This window comes from Capricornis sumatraensis, chromosome 2, assembly GCF_032405125.1.
Source record: "Capricornis sumatraensis isolate serow.1 chromosome 2, serow.2, whole genome shotgun sequence".
Classification (NCBI taxonomy): domain Eukaryota; kingdom Metazoa; phylum Chordata; class Mammalia; order Artiodactyla; family Bovidae; genus Capricornis; species Capricornis sumatraensis.
Genome location: NC_091070.1, coordinates 90,031,005 through 90,047,349, shown reverse-complemented (window position 1 = coordinate 90,047,349; position 16,345 = coordinate 90,031,005). Strand labels below are relative to the sequence as shown.

At 39.7% G+C, this 16,345-nt stretch overlaps 1 protein-coding gene and 1 non-coding gene across 2 annotated transcripts in view; one reads left to right on the top strand and one right to left on the bottom strand.

The window, feature by feature from the left end:
- Positions 1 to 16,345, top strand: part of CMYA5 (cardiomyopathy associated 5) — a 98,535-nt gene that overhangs the window by 29,854 nt on the left and 52,336 nt on the right. Inside the window, exon 2 of the mRNA XM_068965538.1 lies at positions 13,438 to 15,889. Coding sequence (XP_068821639.1) covers positions 13,438 to 15,889 — 2,452 coding nt within the window. The remainder of the gene's footprint in view (positions 1 to 13,437; positions 15,890 to 16,345) is intronic.
- Positions 6,918 to 7,044, bottom strand: LOC138074732 (small nucleolar RNA SNORA72). The gene has a single exon (XR_011144545.1). It is a non-coding gene; the product is annotated as a small nucleolar RNA SNORA72 (small nucleolar RNA).

Here is a 16,345-nt window from a genome sequence, read left to right as displayed (position 1 = left end):
AAAGTCTGTCACTGTTTCCGCTGTTTCCCCATCTATTTGCTATGAAGTGATGGGACCAGATGCCATGATCTTAGTTTCCTGAATGTTGAGTTTTAAGCCAGCTTTTTCACTCTCCTCTTTCACTTTCATCAAATGCTCTTTAGTTCCTCTTCACTTTCTGCCATAAGGATGGTGTCATCTGCATATCTGAGGTTATTGATATTTCTCCTGGCAATCTTGATTCCAGCTTGTGCTTCTTCCAGCCCAGCGTTTCTCATGATGTACTCTGCATATAAGTTAAATAAGTAGGGTGACAATATACAGCCTTGACGTACTCCTTTCTTGATTTGGAATCAGTCTGTTGTTCCATGTCCAGTTCTAACTGTTGCTTCCTGATCTGCATACAGATTTCTCAAGAGACAAGTCAGTGGTCTGGTATTCCCATCTCTTTCAGGATTTTGCACAGTTTGTTGTGATCCACACAGTCAAAGGCTTTGGCATAGTCAATAAAGCAGAAATAGATGTTTTTCTGGAACTCTCTTGCTTTTTTGATGATCCAGCGGATGTTGGCAATTTGATCCCTTGTTCCTCTGCCTTTTCTAAAACCAGCTTGAACATCTGGAAGTTCACAGTTCATGTACTGTTGAAGCCTGGCTTGGAGAATTTTGAGCATTACTTTTAGTGAGTGAAATGAGTCCAACTGTATGGTAGTTTGAACATTCTTTAGCATTACCTTTCTTTGGGATTGGAATTGCAGTTGTTATTGTGTGATATAGTTAAATATTACCAAAGATGATGAAATGAGTGCAAAATGAAAGAGTTGTTCCTCTGAAAATGAAGGTAAATGTTTTGGAAAGACTTCACAGCAAGAGAGCTCCTAAAAGAATTGCTAAAAGATATGATCCCTGCTCACAGGTGGTTTCCAGCCTTGTAGAGTAGCTAAGATATATGACAAATAACTCTAATGTATGGTGGTAAATACCATAGAAAAGGATTACATGAGGATTCTAGAATTTCAGAGGAAGAAAATTACTTTTGTCCTGAAGAACCATTGACAGCTACATGGAGAGGTTGATATATGAGCTGGTGTCTGAAGGCTGTAAAATTAGAAGCAGAGATGATTCATTTCAAGTGAAGAGAAGGATGTAAGCAAAGCATGCGGGGTAAGGCCAGTGTTTGGCTGGAGCACAGGATTCATGAAGGGGAAGAGTAGAAGATAAAGCTAGGAAGATGACTGTACTGCAGATAGTAAGAGGCCCCAAATTACAGTCATAAAGTTTCTGGTCACTGGGACAATAAGATACTTATTCTTCTCATCCACAATGAACTCGAGTGGTCTTTATTATGTTACAAAATAAGCACTTGATATTAGGGCATGATAAGCTGTATAATAATTTTTTCATGCATGGTTTAGTGATTTTTTTAACTTTCTAATGGCTTATAAGCTACTTTTAACCTATGCTGTTTTATATCACTTTTGTTCAGCAATGCATAGGTTAATTTTCTGCTAAGGAAATGGTTATTCAATTAATTCTTAGTGAAATATTAATTGTAGGATTAGTGATTATGCTTTTAAGACCTCTTGGTTCTTTTTTCAGGACCCACATAAAATGCTAACAAATCATATTATAAGATCACAAACTTGCTTAGCATTTTAAGCTTTTAAAAGCATGTTTTCCAAATTTGCACCGTAAGCAAGATCATATATGATTTCATTGCTGTGTTATAATAATCGACACTAAATGCATTTCAGCAGGTTTAGTAGGAGAAAATCCTATCTATTACTTTGTTTTGTTTGATACACTTCTTGTGAGTGTACTATGCGTGCTGCACCTCAGAGTAGAACAAGACATCATAAAAATCCAAGGTATTGTTCACAGTTATATTCCTATAAGGAACAACGTGTATGTCACTTTAACTGGTGGTCAGAGGAAGCGACTACCAGTTCCTAAAATACAAATCTTTATGTTTTTTAAATATAAATGTATTTATTTTAATTGGAGGTTAATTACTTTACAATATTGTATTGGTTTTGCCGTACATCAATATGAATCCGCCACAGGTATACACATGTTCCCCATCCTGAACCCCCCACCCTCCTCCCTCCCCATACCATCCCTCTGGGTCATCCCAGTGCACCAGCCCCAAGCACGTAGTATCATCCATCTCTAAGAAAAATAAAATATAAAAGTTATAAATCTCAGCCTTCAGATAAAAATAGTTTGAGGACTTGTTTCTCTTCTTCAGAAGAGTAGTTTTTATTTCTTTTCATGAAAAATGAAAGTGCCAATCAAAATAAAGATGATGATAAAATAAGCAAAATTATTATTTTGATAGCTCTTCTTTGATAGCCATTTTCCTCATTAAAAGTTTCAGTTTGGATATATTACCTTTCTTTGGTTCCCTCACTTATAAAATAGAAACAGTATAAAACTACAAGGCTTTTTACATTCATGATTGATTATTAATTTTCAAAAAGTTACTAGTTGCAGTTTCAGCTAAAGTGAAACTGCTTAAACAGGAAACAAGGACTTTTAGACATGGTCATATTCCAGGACCTTATCCTTCATTTTGAAACTTTAGAAGTTAGATTTTTCCAGCACATTTAATGAAATTCATCTTTTGAGAAATAATTTATATTAATACAACTCAAAATAATTTAGAAAACATAATGTCAATTAAGCAGTGGGATAAAAGAGTATTATTGGCAAGCATACCAAAACACTATTAAGGAATTATCACATTCCATCCTTACTATACAAAGGGGCATGAACATATCCATACTACTATGCCACACAATGCAAATATAGGGTTTATTAAGGGAAATTTTAGAAATGAAGAAGTAGCATAGCAAACAATTCCTTCAAGTTCTTATCTTACAGAGTCATACTTATTAGTGCATAGATGGACTTTTATGGAAAGGAAGGGCTCATGCAGGCAGATTGTACTTATTTAATGCTTAAGTTATTTGTAGGGACGTGGATATAAAAGGCAAGATTGCGAACTCTTGTCAGAGAACTGGAAAGAGTAGAATGGGAATCCTAGAACTTAAAAATACAACATACCATATACATAGAAATAAAAACAGAGAATTAGGCAAAATGAAGTGACAGAGAATATGTTCTGAATGAAGGAATAAGGTAAAACCCCAGAAGAATAACTAAGTGGAATGGAGATAAGCATTATGTCTTACAAACAGTTCAAGGTAATGATCATAATGATGTTGAAAGAACTTGGGAGAAGAATGGATGAACACAGTGAGCAGTCAGAAGCTTCTAAGAGTTAGAAAATATAAAGACAAAACAAACAGTTGAAGAATACAATAATTGAAATAAAAATACACCAGAGCTAATCAACAGTAGATTAGATGATACAGAGGAACAGATCAGCAAACTGGAAGACAGAGTAGTGGAAATCACTCAACCTGAACAGTAAAAAGAATTTTAAAATATAGGGACAATTTAAGAGACCTCTAGGGCAATATCAAGCATACTAACATTCACATTATAGGAGCCACAGAAGAAGAAGAGAAAGGATCAGAGAACATAATAGCTGAAAACTTCCCTAACCAAGGAAAGGAAACACATCCATGTCCAAGAAACAAAGAGAGTCCCAATCAAGATCAACCTAAAGAGGACCACACCAAGACACATATTTTAAAAGGCAAACATTAAAGATAAAGAGAGAATACTAAAAACAGCAAGGGAAAATCAACATGTTATATACAAGGGAACTTGCATAAAGCTCTCAGATCACTTTCAGCAGAAACTCTGCAGGCCAGAAGGAATGGTATGATATATTTAAAATGATGAAATGAAAAGCATTAAATGTGTATGCTGGGGGAGGGGAGTAAAAATGTAAGATTGATAAAATGTGATTGAACTTAAGAGATTAACATCTTAAAAAAATCATATATCCTCAATAAAGTTTTAGTAGACAAATTCAGCCATACTTTAAAAGGATCATACACCATGATCAAGTGGGATTTATCCCAGAGATGCAAGAATGTATATGCAGACAGAATGCAAGTATCCAAAAATCAATCAATGTGATACACCACATTCATAAATTGAAGAATAAAAATCATGTAGATACAAAAAAAGCTTTTGAAAAAATTCAACATATATTTATAATTTCAACATATATTTTCAGTAAATTGGATATAGCAAGAGCATACATCAACATAATAAAGGCTACATATGACAAGCCCACAACTAACATCATCCTCAACAGTGAAAAACTGAAAGTATTTTCTCTAATATCAGGAAGAATACAAGGATACCCATTCTCGCTACTTTTATTCAACATAGTATTTGAAGTCCTAGCTACTGCAATCAAATTAGAAAAAAGAAACACAAGGAATTCAGATTGGAAAGAAAGAAGTACAGCCGCCACTGTTTGCAGATGATGTGATGCTGCACGTGGAAAATCCTCAAGATGCCACCAAAAATCTAGTAGAATTCATCAGTGAATAAAACTGCAGGATACAAAACTGATATTCAGAAATCTGTTGCTTTTCCATACACAAGCAATGAACTATCAGAAAGAAAACAATCCCATTTATAATTGAATCAAAAAATAAAATACCTAGGACTAAATCTAACTAAGAACGTGAAATACCTGTACTCAGAAAACTATAATGTACTGATGAAAGAAACTGAAGATAACACAGATGGGAAAGATACACCATGCTTATGAACTGAAAGAATTAATATTGTTAAAATGTCCATACTACCAAAAGCAACCTACAATGTAATTCCTATCAATAGTCAATGTAATTCCTCTCAAAATACCAATGGCATTTTTCATAGAACTAGAAAAAATAGTTCTAAAACTTGTGCAGAACCATGAAAGACCCTGAATAGACAAAACAATCTTGAGAAAGAACAAAGCTGGACCTATCACATGCCCTGGTTTCAAACTATACTACAAAGCTATAGAAATCAAAACAATATGTTACTGGCACAAAAACAGACACACAGATCCTTGGAATAAAACTGAGAGCCCAGAAATAAACTCATATGGTCATTTACTCTATGATGTAAGAGGCAAGAATATATAATGAGCAAAAGACAGACTCTTTAATAAATAGTGTTGGGAATATGACAGCTACATGCAAAAAAACCATACTGGACTACTTCCTCACACCATATACAAAAATAAACTCAAATGGATTAAATAATTAGCTGTAAGACCTGAAACCATATAAAACATAGGCAGTATGCTCCTTTGACTTCCCAGGTGGCAATAGTGGTAAAGAACCTGCCTGCCAATGCAAAGACATAAGAGATGTGGGTTTGGACCCTGGATCAGGAAGATCCCTTGGAGGAGGGCATAGCAACCCACTCCAGAATTCATGCCTGGAGAATCTCATGGACAGAGAAGCCTGGCAGGCTGTGGCCTATAGGGTCACAAAGAGTTGTACACAACTGAAATGACTTAGCATGCAAGCGTGCTCTTTGACATTGACATTAGCAATACTTTTTGGTATGTCTCTTCAGGCAAAGGAAACACAAACAAAAATAAGCAAATACAAAACCAAAACTAAACAAAAGCAAAAACACATCAAACTAAAAATCACAAGGGGACTGTCAATAAAATGAAAAGACCACGTACTGAATGAGACAGGATATTTGTTAATGATATATTTGATAAGAAGTTAATTCCCAAAATATATTAAGAATGCATACAACTCAACATCAAAAAAACAAACAGACTATACAACTAGCTTAAAAAATAGGCAGAGGGGGACTTCCCTGGCAGTCCGGTGGTTAAGACTCTCTGCTTCCACTGCGGAAGGCATGGGTTCAATTCCTGCTTAGGGAGCTAAGATCCTGCATGTTGCATACCATGGATGAAAAAAAAATGTGGGCAGAGAATCTGAATAGGCATTTTTCCAAAGAAGACATTCGGATGGTCAGGAGGCTCATGAAAGATGTTCACCATTACACGTCATCAGGGAAATGCAGATCAAAAACACAGTGCGGTATCACTTCACACCTATCAGAATGGCTAGTATCAAAAAGACAATAAATAAGTGCTGGTGAGGTTGTGGAGGAAAGAGAACCCCTGTGCACTGTTGGTGGGAATGTAAACTGGTGTGGTCACTATGGAAAACAGTGTGGAGGTTCCTCAAAAAATTAAAAATAGGATTATCAAACAATCCAGCAGTTCTACCCCACAAATCCAGCAGTATTTATCTGAAAAAAAAAAAAAAACACACCAGTTCAAAAAGATATCTATACCCCTATGTTCAGTACAGCTTTATTTACAATAACTGAGATATGAAAGCAACCTATGTGCCCATTAATACATGAACAAATAAAGGTGTGGTATATGTGGTATACATCATGGAATATTACCCAGCCATGAAAAGAATGAAATCTTGCCATTTGCAACAACATGGATTGACCTAAAGGGTATTATGCTAAATGAAATGTCAGACGGAGAAAGACAAGTACTATATGGTTTCACTTGTATGTGGAATCTAAAAACAAAACACGTGAACAAGCAAGACAAAGACAAAAGTTATAGATACAGAGAACAAAGAGGAGACACAAATCAGAATTGAAAAAATGAACACAATTTTAGATCTTATAAAAACGTAAAAGATCCTGAGAGGATACTATGAACAAATTTAATCCAGTGAGTTTTGAAAATTTAGGTTAAATATGTCAATTCTCAGAAAAATGCAGCATATCAAAACTGACACAAAAGAAATTCCATGTAGTCACATAACTACTAAATAAATTGCTAATTAAAACCTTTCTGTAGAACAGACTACAGATTCAGATGACTTCATCAGTAAAGTCTGCCAACCACTCAAGGGAGAAATAATATAATCTTCCATGAACTCTTCCAGAGAATACTGAGAGAACACTTCCCAATTTGTTCTCTGAGGCAGCACAATATTTTGGGGGGGTAGGGGGAGTGGCGGCTGTTACCCTCAGCCTTTGTAAAACCAGACACGGGAAAGAACTAGATCTGGGGATGCATGTGTGGTCCTAACATAGCAAATGTTTACCCTGTTCTGATAATTACAAGAGGCAGCAGTTATCTTGATAAAAAAAAGCCCTGACAAGCACATTGTAAAGAAGGAGATTACAGGCCAATTATTCATGAACACAGGAGCAAAATTCTTAACAAAATTCAGCTTTTTAATATGAAAAATATGATACATCACAACCATGTTGAAGTAATTTCAGGAGTTCAGGGTTGCTTTGGCATCTGGAAATCAATCATTGCAATTCACTACATTAACAGAGTAATAAATATGGTCATCTTTATAGTTGTATTAAAGTTGTATAATAAAATATAACATTCATTCATTATGAAAAATCTCTGTTAACAAATAAGAACAGAAGGAAATCAGATAAAGTTTATCCTCAAAAGGAAGGAGAAGTCTTTGGCACTCAGCTTGGGTATCAGTCTGTTCTTCCCTGGATCTAACTCAGATCTGTTGAACCTTCTCCTTGCACAACTCTGAAAGAAGGAAGGACGTGAGCTCCCCAGGTCATTAAGATCTATTTCTTCTCACTCTCATTGATAAATCTGCATGGGAAGCTGAGTAATAATCAGAAGGTTGATTTGTGAGAATCAAAGGAGAATGAATAAGATCATGTTGATAGCCAATACTGTTAATTATAGAACACTGATGTATATATTAACATCTTTCCATAGATGAGAGCGCTTGTGTTCTTGAGTAACAAACACTTCTGAACTCTACGGGAACCATTGATCTCCTGTTAAGAGAATAGTTTCTTCATGCTGAGTGTAATTTGAATACTTGACTATGACTTTACACATACTAATATAGTTATTCTCTGATCCTGTTGGCTCTATTATCCTTCTGTTCCTTTGTTCCTGTCCAGTAATCCAGACATCCCCAAAAACTCTGGGTTTCTTGGTGAGCCAAACTGATTTATTCATAAGGATGCTTTTTAATATTCTGTGACATTTTCCTGGAATGACCTTCCCATCCTTGTACAACCACCACTCCTCATCCGTTGGGCAAACTCCTGTGTCTTCTTAAAATTCCAATACAAGGATCTTTCCTCTGTGGTCTTCCCTTCCTTATGTTCTTGCTGTATCTTGCCTATCTTCTGTAGGTGAACTAACCCCACTCTATTAAAATGTTTAGCTCTGTCTCCCTGTTAGACTCTGAATTTCCTGAAATATCGTTCTGTGTTTTTATGTATCCCTTGTAGCTCAGTTGGTAAAGAATCTGCCTGCAGTGCAGGAGACCCGGGTTTGATCCCTGGGTTGGGAAGATCCCCTGGAGAAGGAAATGGCAACCCACTCCAGTATCCTTGCCTGGAAAATCTCATGGACAGAGGAACCTGGTGGATTGCAGTCCATGGGGTCGCAAAGAGTCGGGCACAACTGAGCAACTAACACACATACACACACACATACACAGTACTTAGACTCAATAAAATAAAATTTTATTACTTTGCTAGCAGGTGAAATGAGTATAATTATGCAGTAGTATGAACAGTCTTTGGCCTTGCCCTTCTTTGAGTTTGGAATGAAACCTGACCTTTTCCAGTCCTGTGGCCACTGCTGCATTTTCCAAATTTGCTGGCATATCAAGTGCAGCTCTTTAACAGCCCATCTTTTAGAATTTGAAATAGTTCAGCAAGAATCCCATCACCTCCAATTAGGATTTCAAATCCTAAAAGATGAGGGTGTTAAAGTGTTTCACTCAGTTCAGTTCAGTTGCTCAGTCCTGTTGGGCTCTTCACAATCCCGTGGACTACAGCACGCCAAGCCTCCTTGTCCAACACCAATTCCAGGAGCTTACTCAAACTCATGTCCATTGAGTTGGTGATGCCATCCAAGCATCTCACCCTCTGTCGTCCCCTTCTCCTCCCACCTTCAATCTTTCCCAGCATCAGGGTCTTTTCAAATGAGTCAGCTGTTTGCATCAGGTGGCCAAAGTATTGGAGTTTCAGCTTCAACATCAATCCTTCCAATGAACACTCAGGAGTGATCTCCTTTAGGGTGGACTGGCTGGATCTCCTTGCAGTCCAAGGGACTCTCAAGAGTCTTCTCCAACACCACCAGTTCAGAAGCATCAATTCTTCTGCGCTCAGCTTTCTTTATAGTCCAACTCTCACATCCATACATGACTACTGGAAAAACCATAGCCTTGGCTAGACAGACCTTTGTTGGCAAAGTAATGTCTCTGCTTTTCATTATGCTGTCTAGGTTAGTTATAACTTTCCTTCCAAGGAGTAAGCGTCTTTTAATTTCATGGCTGTAGTCACCATCTGCAGTGATTTTGGAGCCCCCCAAAATAAGATCTGCCACTGTTTGAACTGGTTCTCCATCTATTTGCCATGAAGTGATGGGACTGGATGCCATGATCTTAGTTTTCTGAATGTTGAGTTTTAAGCCAACTGTTTCGCTCTCCTCTTTCACTTTCATCAAGAGGCTCTAGTTCTTCTTCACTTTCTGCCATAAGGATGGTGTCATCTGCATATCTGAGGTTATTGATATTTCTCCCGGCTATCTTGATTCCAGCTTCATCCAGCCCAGCGTTTCTCATGATGTACTCTGCATAGAAGTTAAATAAGCAGGGTGACGATATACAGCCTTAACGTACTCCTTTTTTTATTTGGAACCAGTTTGTTGTTCCATGTCTAGTTCTGACTGTTGCTTCCTGACCTGCGTACAGATTTCTTAAGAGATAGGTATGGTGGTCTGGTATGCCCATCTCTTCCAGAATTTCCCACCATTTATTGTGATCCACACAGTCAAAGGCTTTGGCATAGTCAATAAAGCAGAAATAGATGTTTTTCTGGAACTCTCTTGCTTTTTCCGTGATCCAGCAGATGTTGGCAATTTGATCTCTGGTTCCTCTGCCTTTTCTAAAACCAGCTTGAGCATCTGGAAGTTCACAGTTCACGTATTGCTGAAGCCTGGCTTGGAGAATTCTAAGCATCACTTTGCTAGCATGTGAGATGAGTGCAATTGTGTGGTAGTTTGAGCACTCTTTGGCATTGCTTTTCTTTGGGATTGGAATGAAAATGGACCTTTTCCAGTCCTCTGGCCACTGCTGAGTTTTCCAAATTTGCTGGCATATTGAGTGCAGCACTTTCACAGCATCATCTTTCAGGATTTGAAATAGCTCAACTGGAATTTCATCACCTCCGCTAGCTTTGTTTGTAGTGATGCTTTCTAAGGGCCACTTGACTTCACATTCCAAGATGTCTGGCTCTCGGTGAGTGATCACACCACCGTGATTATCTTGGTCATGAAGATCTTTTTTATACAATTCTGTGTATTCTTGCCACCTCTTCTTAATATGTTCTTCTTCTGTTAGGTGCCTATCATTTCTGTCCTCTATTGAGCCCATCTTTACATGAAATGTTCTCTTGATATCTCTAATTTTCTTGAAGAGATCTCTAGTCTTTCCCATTCTATTGTTTTCCTCTGTTTCTTTTCACTGACCTCTGAGGAAGGTTTTCTTATCTCTCCTTGCTCTTCTTTGGAACTCTGCATCCAAATGGGTATATCTTTTCTTTTCTCCTTTGCTTTTCACTTCCCTTCTTTTCACAGCTATTTGTAAGGCCTCCTCAGATAGCCATTTTGCTTTTTTGCATTTCTTTTTCTTGGGGATGGTTTTGATCCCTGTCTCCTGTACAATGTCACGAACCTCCATCCATAGTTCATCAGGCACTCTGTCTATCAGATCTAGGCCCTTAAATCTACTTCTCACTTCCACTGTATGGTCATAAGGGTTTTGATTTAGGTCATACCTGAATGGTCTAGTGGTTTTCTCCACTTTCTTCAATTTAAGTCTGAATTTGGCAATAAGGAGTTTATGATGTGAGCCACAGTCAGCTCCCAGTCTTGTTTTTGCTGACTGTATAGAGCTTCTCCATCTTTGGCTGCAAAGAATATAATCAATCTGATTTTGGTGTTGACCATATGGTGATGTCATGTGTAGAGTCTTCTCTGGTGTTTTTGGAAGAGGGTGTTTGCTATGACCAGTGTGTTCTCTTGGCAAAACTCTATTAGCCTTTGCCCTGCTTCATTCTGTACTCCCAAGGCCAAATTTGCCTGTTACTCCAGGTGTTTCTTGACTTCCTACTTTTGCATTCCAGTCCCCTGTAATGATTAGGACATCTTTTGGGGTGTTAGTTCTAAAAGGTCTTGTAGGTCTTCAGAGAACTGTTCAACTTCAGCCTCTTCAGCGTTACTGTTTGGGGCATAGACTTGGATTAGCGTGATATTGAATGGTTTGCCTTAGAAATGAACAGAGATCATTCTGTCACTTTTGAGATTGCATCCAAGTGCTGCATTTCGGACTCTTTTGTTGACTGTGATGGCTACTCCATTTCTTCTCAGGGCTTCCTGCCCGCAGTAGTAGATATAATGGTCATCTGAGTTAAATTCACCCATTCCAGTCCATCCTGGTTCACTGATTCCTAGAATTATTGGTAAGAAACCTGAATTTAATCATGTATGTTTTTTTGAAGTGGTTTCATTTAATACTTATGCTTAGTGACTTTTGAGCATAGATTTTTTTGTTGTTGTAGAAAAATTGTGTTTAAGGCAGTCAGTAGTTTTGTATTTATATCAATCTTTAACTTAAAGGAAATGTAACTGCTGAATTGGTCAGGATGCTGATTTGGTCAGGGATGGTAACACTGGAGGTTTTAAAACTAAGCCTTGAAGAGTAGATAGAATTTAAATATACAGGAAAGCTAGTTTTAGATGGGGGAGAATTGTAGATGGAGGAATGGCATGAGCATGGGGAGGTGGGGCGGTGTAAGAAAATTCCAGAGAAGAGTGCTGTGAAGTCTGAGACAGGACCAGTCGTATTTCAAAGGGAGAGCCAAAGCCAGCTATCTCTTGAGGGTTAGTCCAAGAAGACCATCTCTCCAAACCAATTGAATATGACCATGCCTAGGCTCCTATAATGGAGAAAGAAATGGCAATCCATTCTAGTATTCTTGCCTGGGAAATCCTGGGGACAGAGGAGCCTGGAGGGCTGCAGTCCATAGGGTCTCAGAGTCAGACATGACTGAAGTGACTTAGCAGGCTCCTTTGACCCAAGGATTGTATGGAAGACCTGATACTTTGGCCACCTGATGTGAAGAACTGACTCATTGGAAAAGACCCTGATGATGGGAAATATTGAGGGCAGGAGGAGAAGGGGACGACAGAGGATGAGATGGTTGGGTGGCATCACTGACTCAATGGACATGAGTTTGAGTAAGTTCCGGGAGTTGTTGATGGGCAGGGAAGCCTGGCATGCTGCAGTCCATGGGGTCACAAAGAGTTGGACATGGCTGAGCAACTGAATTGAACTGAACTACATGCGAGGCACATTTCATGTGTGTTAGTGAATTAAATCCTCACAGCAGTCCCATAAGGTAGACTCTGTTGTGACCCCTGGTTTACAGATCACTTGGGTACAGCACAGTAGGCTGCTTTTTGTGTGTGTGATGTATCTGTATTCACTATTTTTCCTCATGGCCCTGACTCACAGTTCCTATGATATACTGGACAGTGAGTTATCTAGTTAAAACAGTAATGTATCAGGTAAGCGTAGGGTGGAAGTGGATACTTGCAAAGAAGGTCAGCTAGGGATCAGAGAGTTAAATATCTTGAATTAATTTTTCTACAGGTATGAGGCATTTACTGACATTTTTGAGTAGGAAGTGGCATGATGACCATTTTTAGTAGAATTGGTCTGAAAAGATAGGCAGGATGAACTGAGGGTGTGAGGAGGGTGGGAGGTAAATGTGATATCAGCTGACCAGTTAGGAAGCTAATGAAATAGTCCATGGCAGAGTGATGTGATAAAAAGCTGGGTCACAGTAGTGATAACAGTAACACGGAGCCACAGATGGAAGAGCCATTATGAAGGTCCTGGTGACTGTTGTCATATAGATAACAGTAAGTCTGAAGGGCTGGAGGAGTCAAAGGAGGCTCACTCTCTGATAGGGTGATAGGCGAAGGTGGTGAATTTATTTCTATTTTTTAATTTTTAAATGTTTGTATTTGTTTGTTTATTTGGCTGCACAGGGTCTTAGTTGTGGCATTCAGGATCTTTAGTTGCAGCATGTGGGATCTAGGTCTCTGACCAGGGATCGAACCCCAGGCCCCCTGCATTGGGAGCATGGAGTCTTAACCACTGGACCACTGGGTAAGTCCCAAAGGTGGTGAATTTAGCATTAGCTTTTTTTTTTTTTACTTTTCAGAATATTGATTTCATTCCAGTTTGGGATGTGTTATTGTATTTGGTATACTGACTTCAATTCTTAAACTTTATTTTGTGTGTGTCCCGGTTTTTGGTATGGATGGCATTATATATCCATATATTTTAACTTCACATTAATCCTTTACCTAGTAAAAATAGGATCTTTACTTATTATTTAATATGTAATTAAGATGTTATTATTAATATATGTAAATTATTAATAATGTTTTAATTTACTGTAGGTTATCAGACCAGGATGAAGAGGGCAAGACCGAGAAGAAATGTATCATATCTGACCCCTCCTTTTCCATGGTAACAGTTCAACGGGAAGATAGTGGTATCACCTGGGAGACCAGTTCAAGTAGGCCTTCCACTCCTTGGGCCTCAGAAGAAAGTCAGACGTCTGGTGTGTGTAGTCTGGAAGGGTCGACTCTGAATTCTCCTCCAGGGAGTGTTTCTTTTATTGTGGATGAAGTTAAAAAAGTTCGGAAAAAAAAGCCTAAGTCAAAGCATGGCTCACCATCTCTACGTCGGAAAGGCAACAAAAAGAGAAATTCTTTCGAATCCCAAGATGCCCCTGCAAACAAAACAAGTCAGGAACTAACCACCCAGAAAGAGAAGTCATCTACTGGCACTTATGATAAGACGAGAAAAAAGAAGAGCACCTCAAGTACACCTCCCATTACGGGGGCAATATACAAAGAATACAAGCCCCTGGTGTTAAGGCCAGTCTACATAGGAACAGTACAGTATAAAATCAAGATGTTCGATTCTGTTAAAGAAGAATTAATTCCTCTGCAATTTTATGGAACATTGCCAAAGGGTTATGTCATTAAAGAAATCCATTATAGGAAGGGCAAAGATGCATCCATTAGCCTAGAGCCAGAGTCAGGTGATCGTGATCTTAAAGTAGTTTCCAAAACAGGCAAATCAGCAGCCCAAAGCATAGAAGATGTGAAAGGAAAAGAGCTTGCGCCACCCTGGAGAGATGTGTTCTCCAAAGGATCAAAGTCCCTGACCTCCTTATTCGGTCATGAAGATCAGAAGAAAACTTACGATGATTTTCCCTTAAGGGCTGCATCTGCCACCCAGCACACAGCTTCCTCTCATACAAGTCATGCCATAGCAGAACGGGAATCACAGCTCAGCCCTCCTCGGGTAGTGCCACAACTGCTGACTGATGAAGCAAAGCTCCGTGAAATGAAGCCTTCCTCTCTTACACCCGCTACATCTGGAGCCACGTTCCTGGAAACTGCAAAGGAAGAATCTGAGGCTGACTCACAAGAAACAGTAATTGCAGAGCCTGACTCTTCAGTCTCACCGCCTGTACTGGATGAAGTGAAGACAGAACACATGTCTTCGATTGACCATTCCATTTCACTAGAGGCAGAGAAGGGTTCTCTGGAATCAGGTGCACCGGGTCTGACAGCCTCTATCCAGGAAGATTTCAGCCCTGGGAGAGAGGAGCTGGATCTGACTTCACGGGAAAGGGCAGAACCAGTCGCTGACCAACTGTCCCCTCCTCACCTCAGCATCAAAGGAGAGAAGGAAGAAACTGTGTCTGAGCCATCCATTTCTCTTTCTGAACCTCTAGTATTAGAGGAACCAGACAAGGAAGAGACAGAAATGCCCCTACCAATGGCTGCTGTCCCTGAACCTGAAGATTCTAACTTAGTGGAAGAAGAAGAGATCATAGAACTTGATTACCCAGAAAGTCCATCAGTTTCTGAGGAGCCCTTCCCACCACGCTTGGCCCCTGAAGTGGAGGAAAAAGAGGAGACCCTTCTGCCGTTACTGACAACTTCAACACCTGAACAGGTCGCCTTGTCTGAGGAAGAAAGAGAGGAAAATGAGTCTGTTTCTACTGATTCTGCTTTTGTGTCAGAGTATTCAGCCCCACAGGATTGGAACTATGAACTAGAGAAGCAAGAAGCTGAGCCAGTTTCTTTACCTCATGTGAAAGCTGTATCTGAACATGCAGTTTTGTCAGAAGAAGAGGATGATGAATTTGAGCCTTTCTCCCCAACTTCAGCTTCTATATCTGTCTCACCCTCCACAACTGAGAAAACTCTTGAATGCCAGTCCCCACTGTTTTCAGCAGTTACACCAGAACCCATGATCCTGTCCGGAGAAGAGGCCTCAGAAAGTGGGCGTTACACGCCGGATTCCACATCTGCTTCTGAATATTTAGTTCCCTCTCAGGCAACGGAAGAGTCACCAAAGAAAACAGTAGACCTTAAGTCCCCATTAAAGTCACAAGGTGTTTCTGAGCCCCTGATCCTGTCAGAAGAAGAGAATGAAGACCCTGGGCTGTGTTCCCCAGAGGTGGCCTCGTTACCTGAACGCTCCCTCCCACCATCCACAACTGAGGGGACTCCTGAATGCCAGGCCCCACCGCTTTCAGCCATGACATCTGAACATGCTGTCCTGTCAGAAGGAGAGAACCTAGGAAATGAGGGTGTCACACGAGATTCAGCACTGACCTTCCAAAATGCAGTCCCACCAAATGTAAGACAGGAATCCCCAAAGAACATAATTGATGATGTCTCCCTGTTGAGATCAGAAGGTGTTTCTGAGCACAAGACTGTGTTAGAAGAAGAGAAGGAAGACGCTGGATTCTATACCCCAGAGGTGGCCTCGTTACCTGAACGCTCCCTCCCACCATCCACAACTGAGGGGACTCCTGAATGCCAGGCCCCACCGCTTTCAGCCATGACATCTGAACACGCTGTCCTGTCAGAAGGAGAGAACCTAGGAAATGAGGGTGTCACACGAGATTCAGCACTGACCTTCCAAAATGCAGTCCCACCAAATGTAAGACAGGAATCCCCAAAGAACATAATTGATGATGTCTCCCTGTTGAGATCAGAAGGTGTTTCTGAGCACAAGACTGTGTTAGAAGAAGAGAAGGAAGACGCTGGATTCTATACCCCAGAGGTGGCCTCGTTACCTGAACGCTCCCTCCCACCATCCACAACTGAGGGGACTCCTGAATGCCAGGCCCCACCGCTTTCAGCCATGACATCTGAACACGCTGTCCTGTCAGAAGGAGAGAACCTAGGAAATGAGGGTGTCACACGAGATTCAGCACTGACCTTCCAAAATGCAGTCCCACCAAATGTAAGACAGGAATCCCCAAAGAACATAATT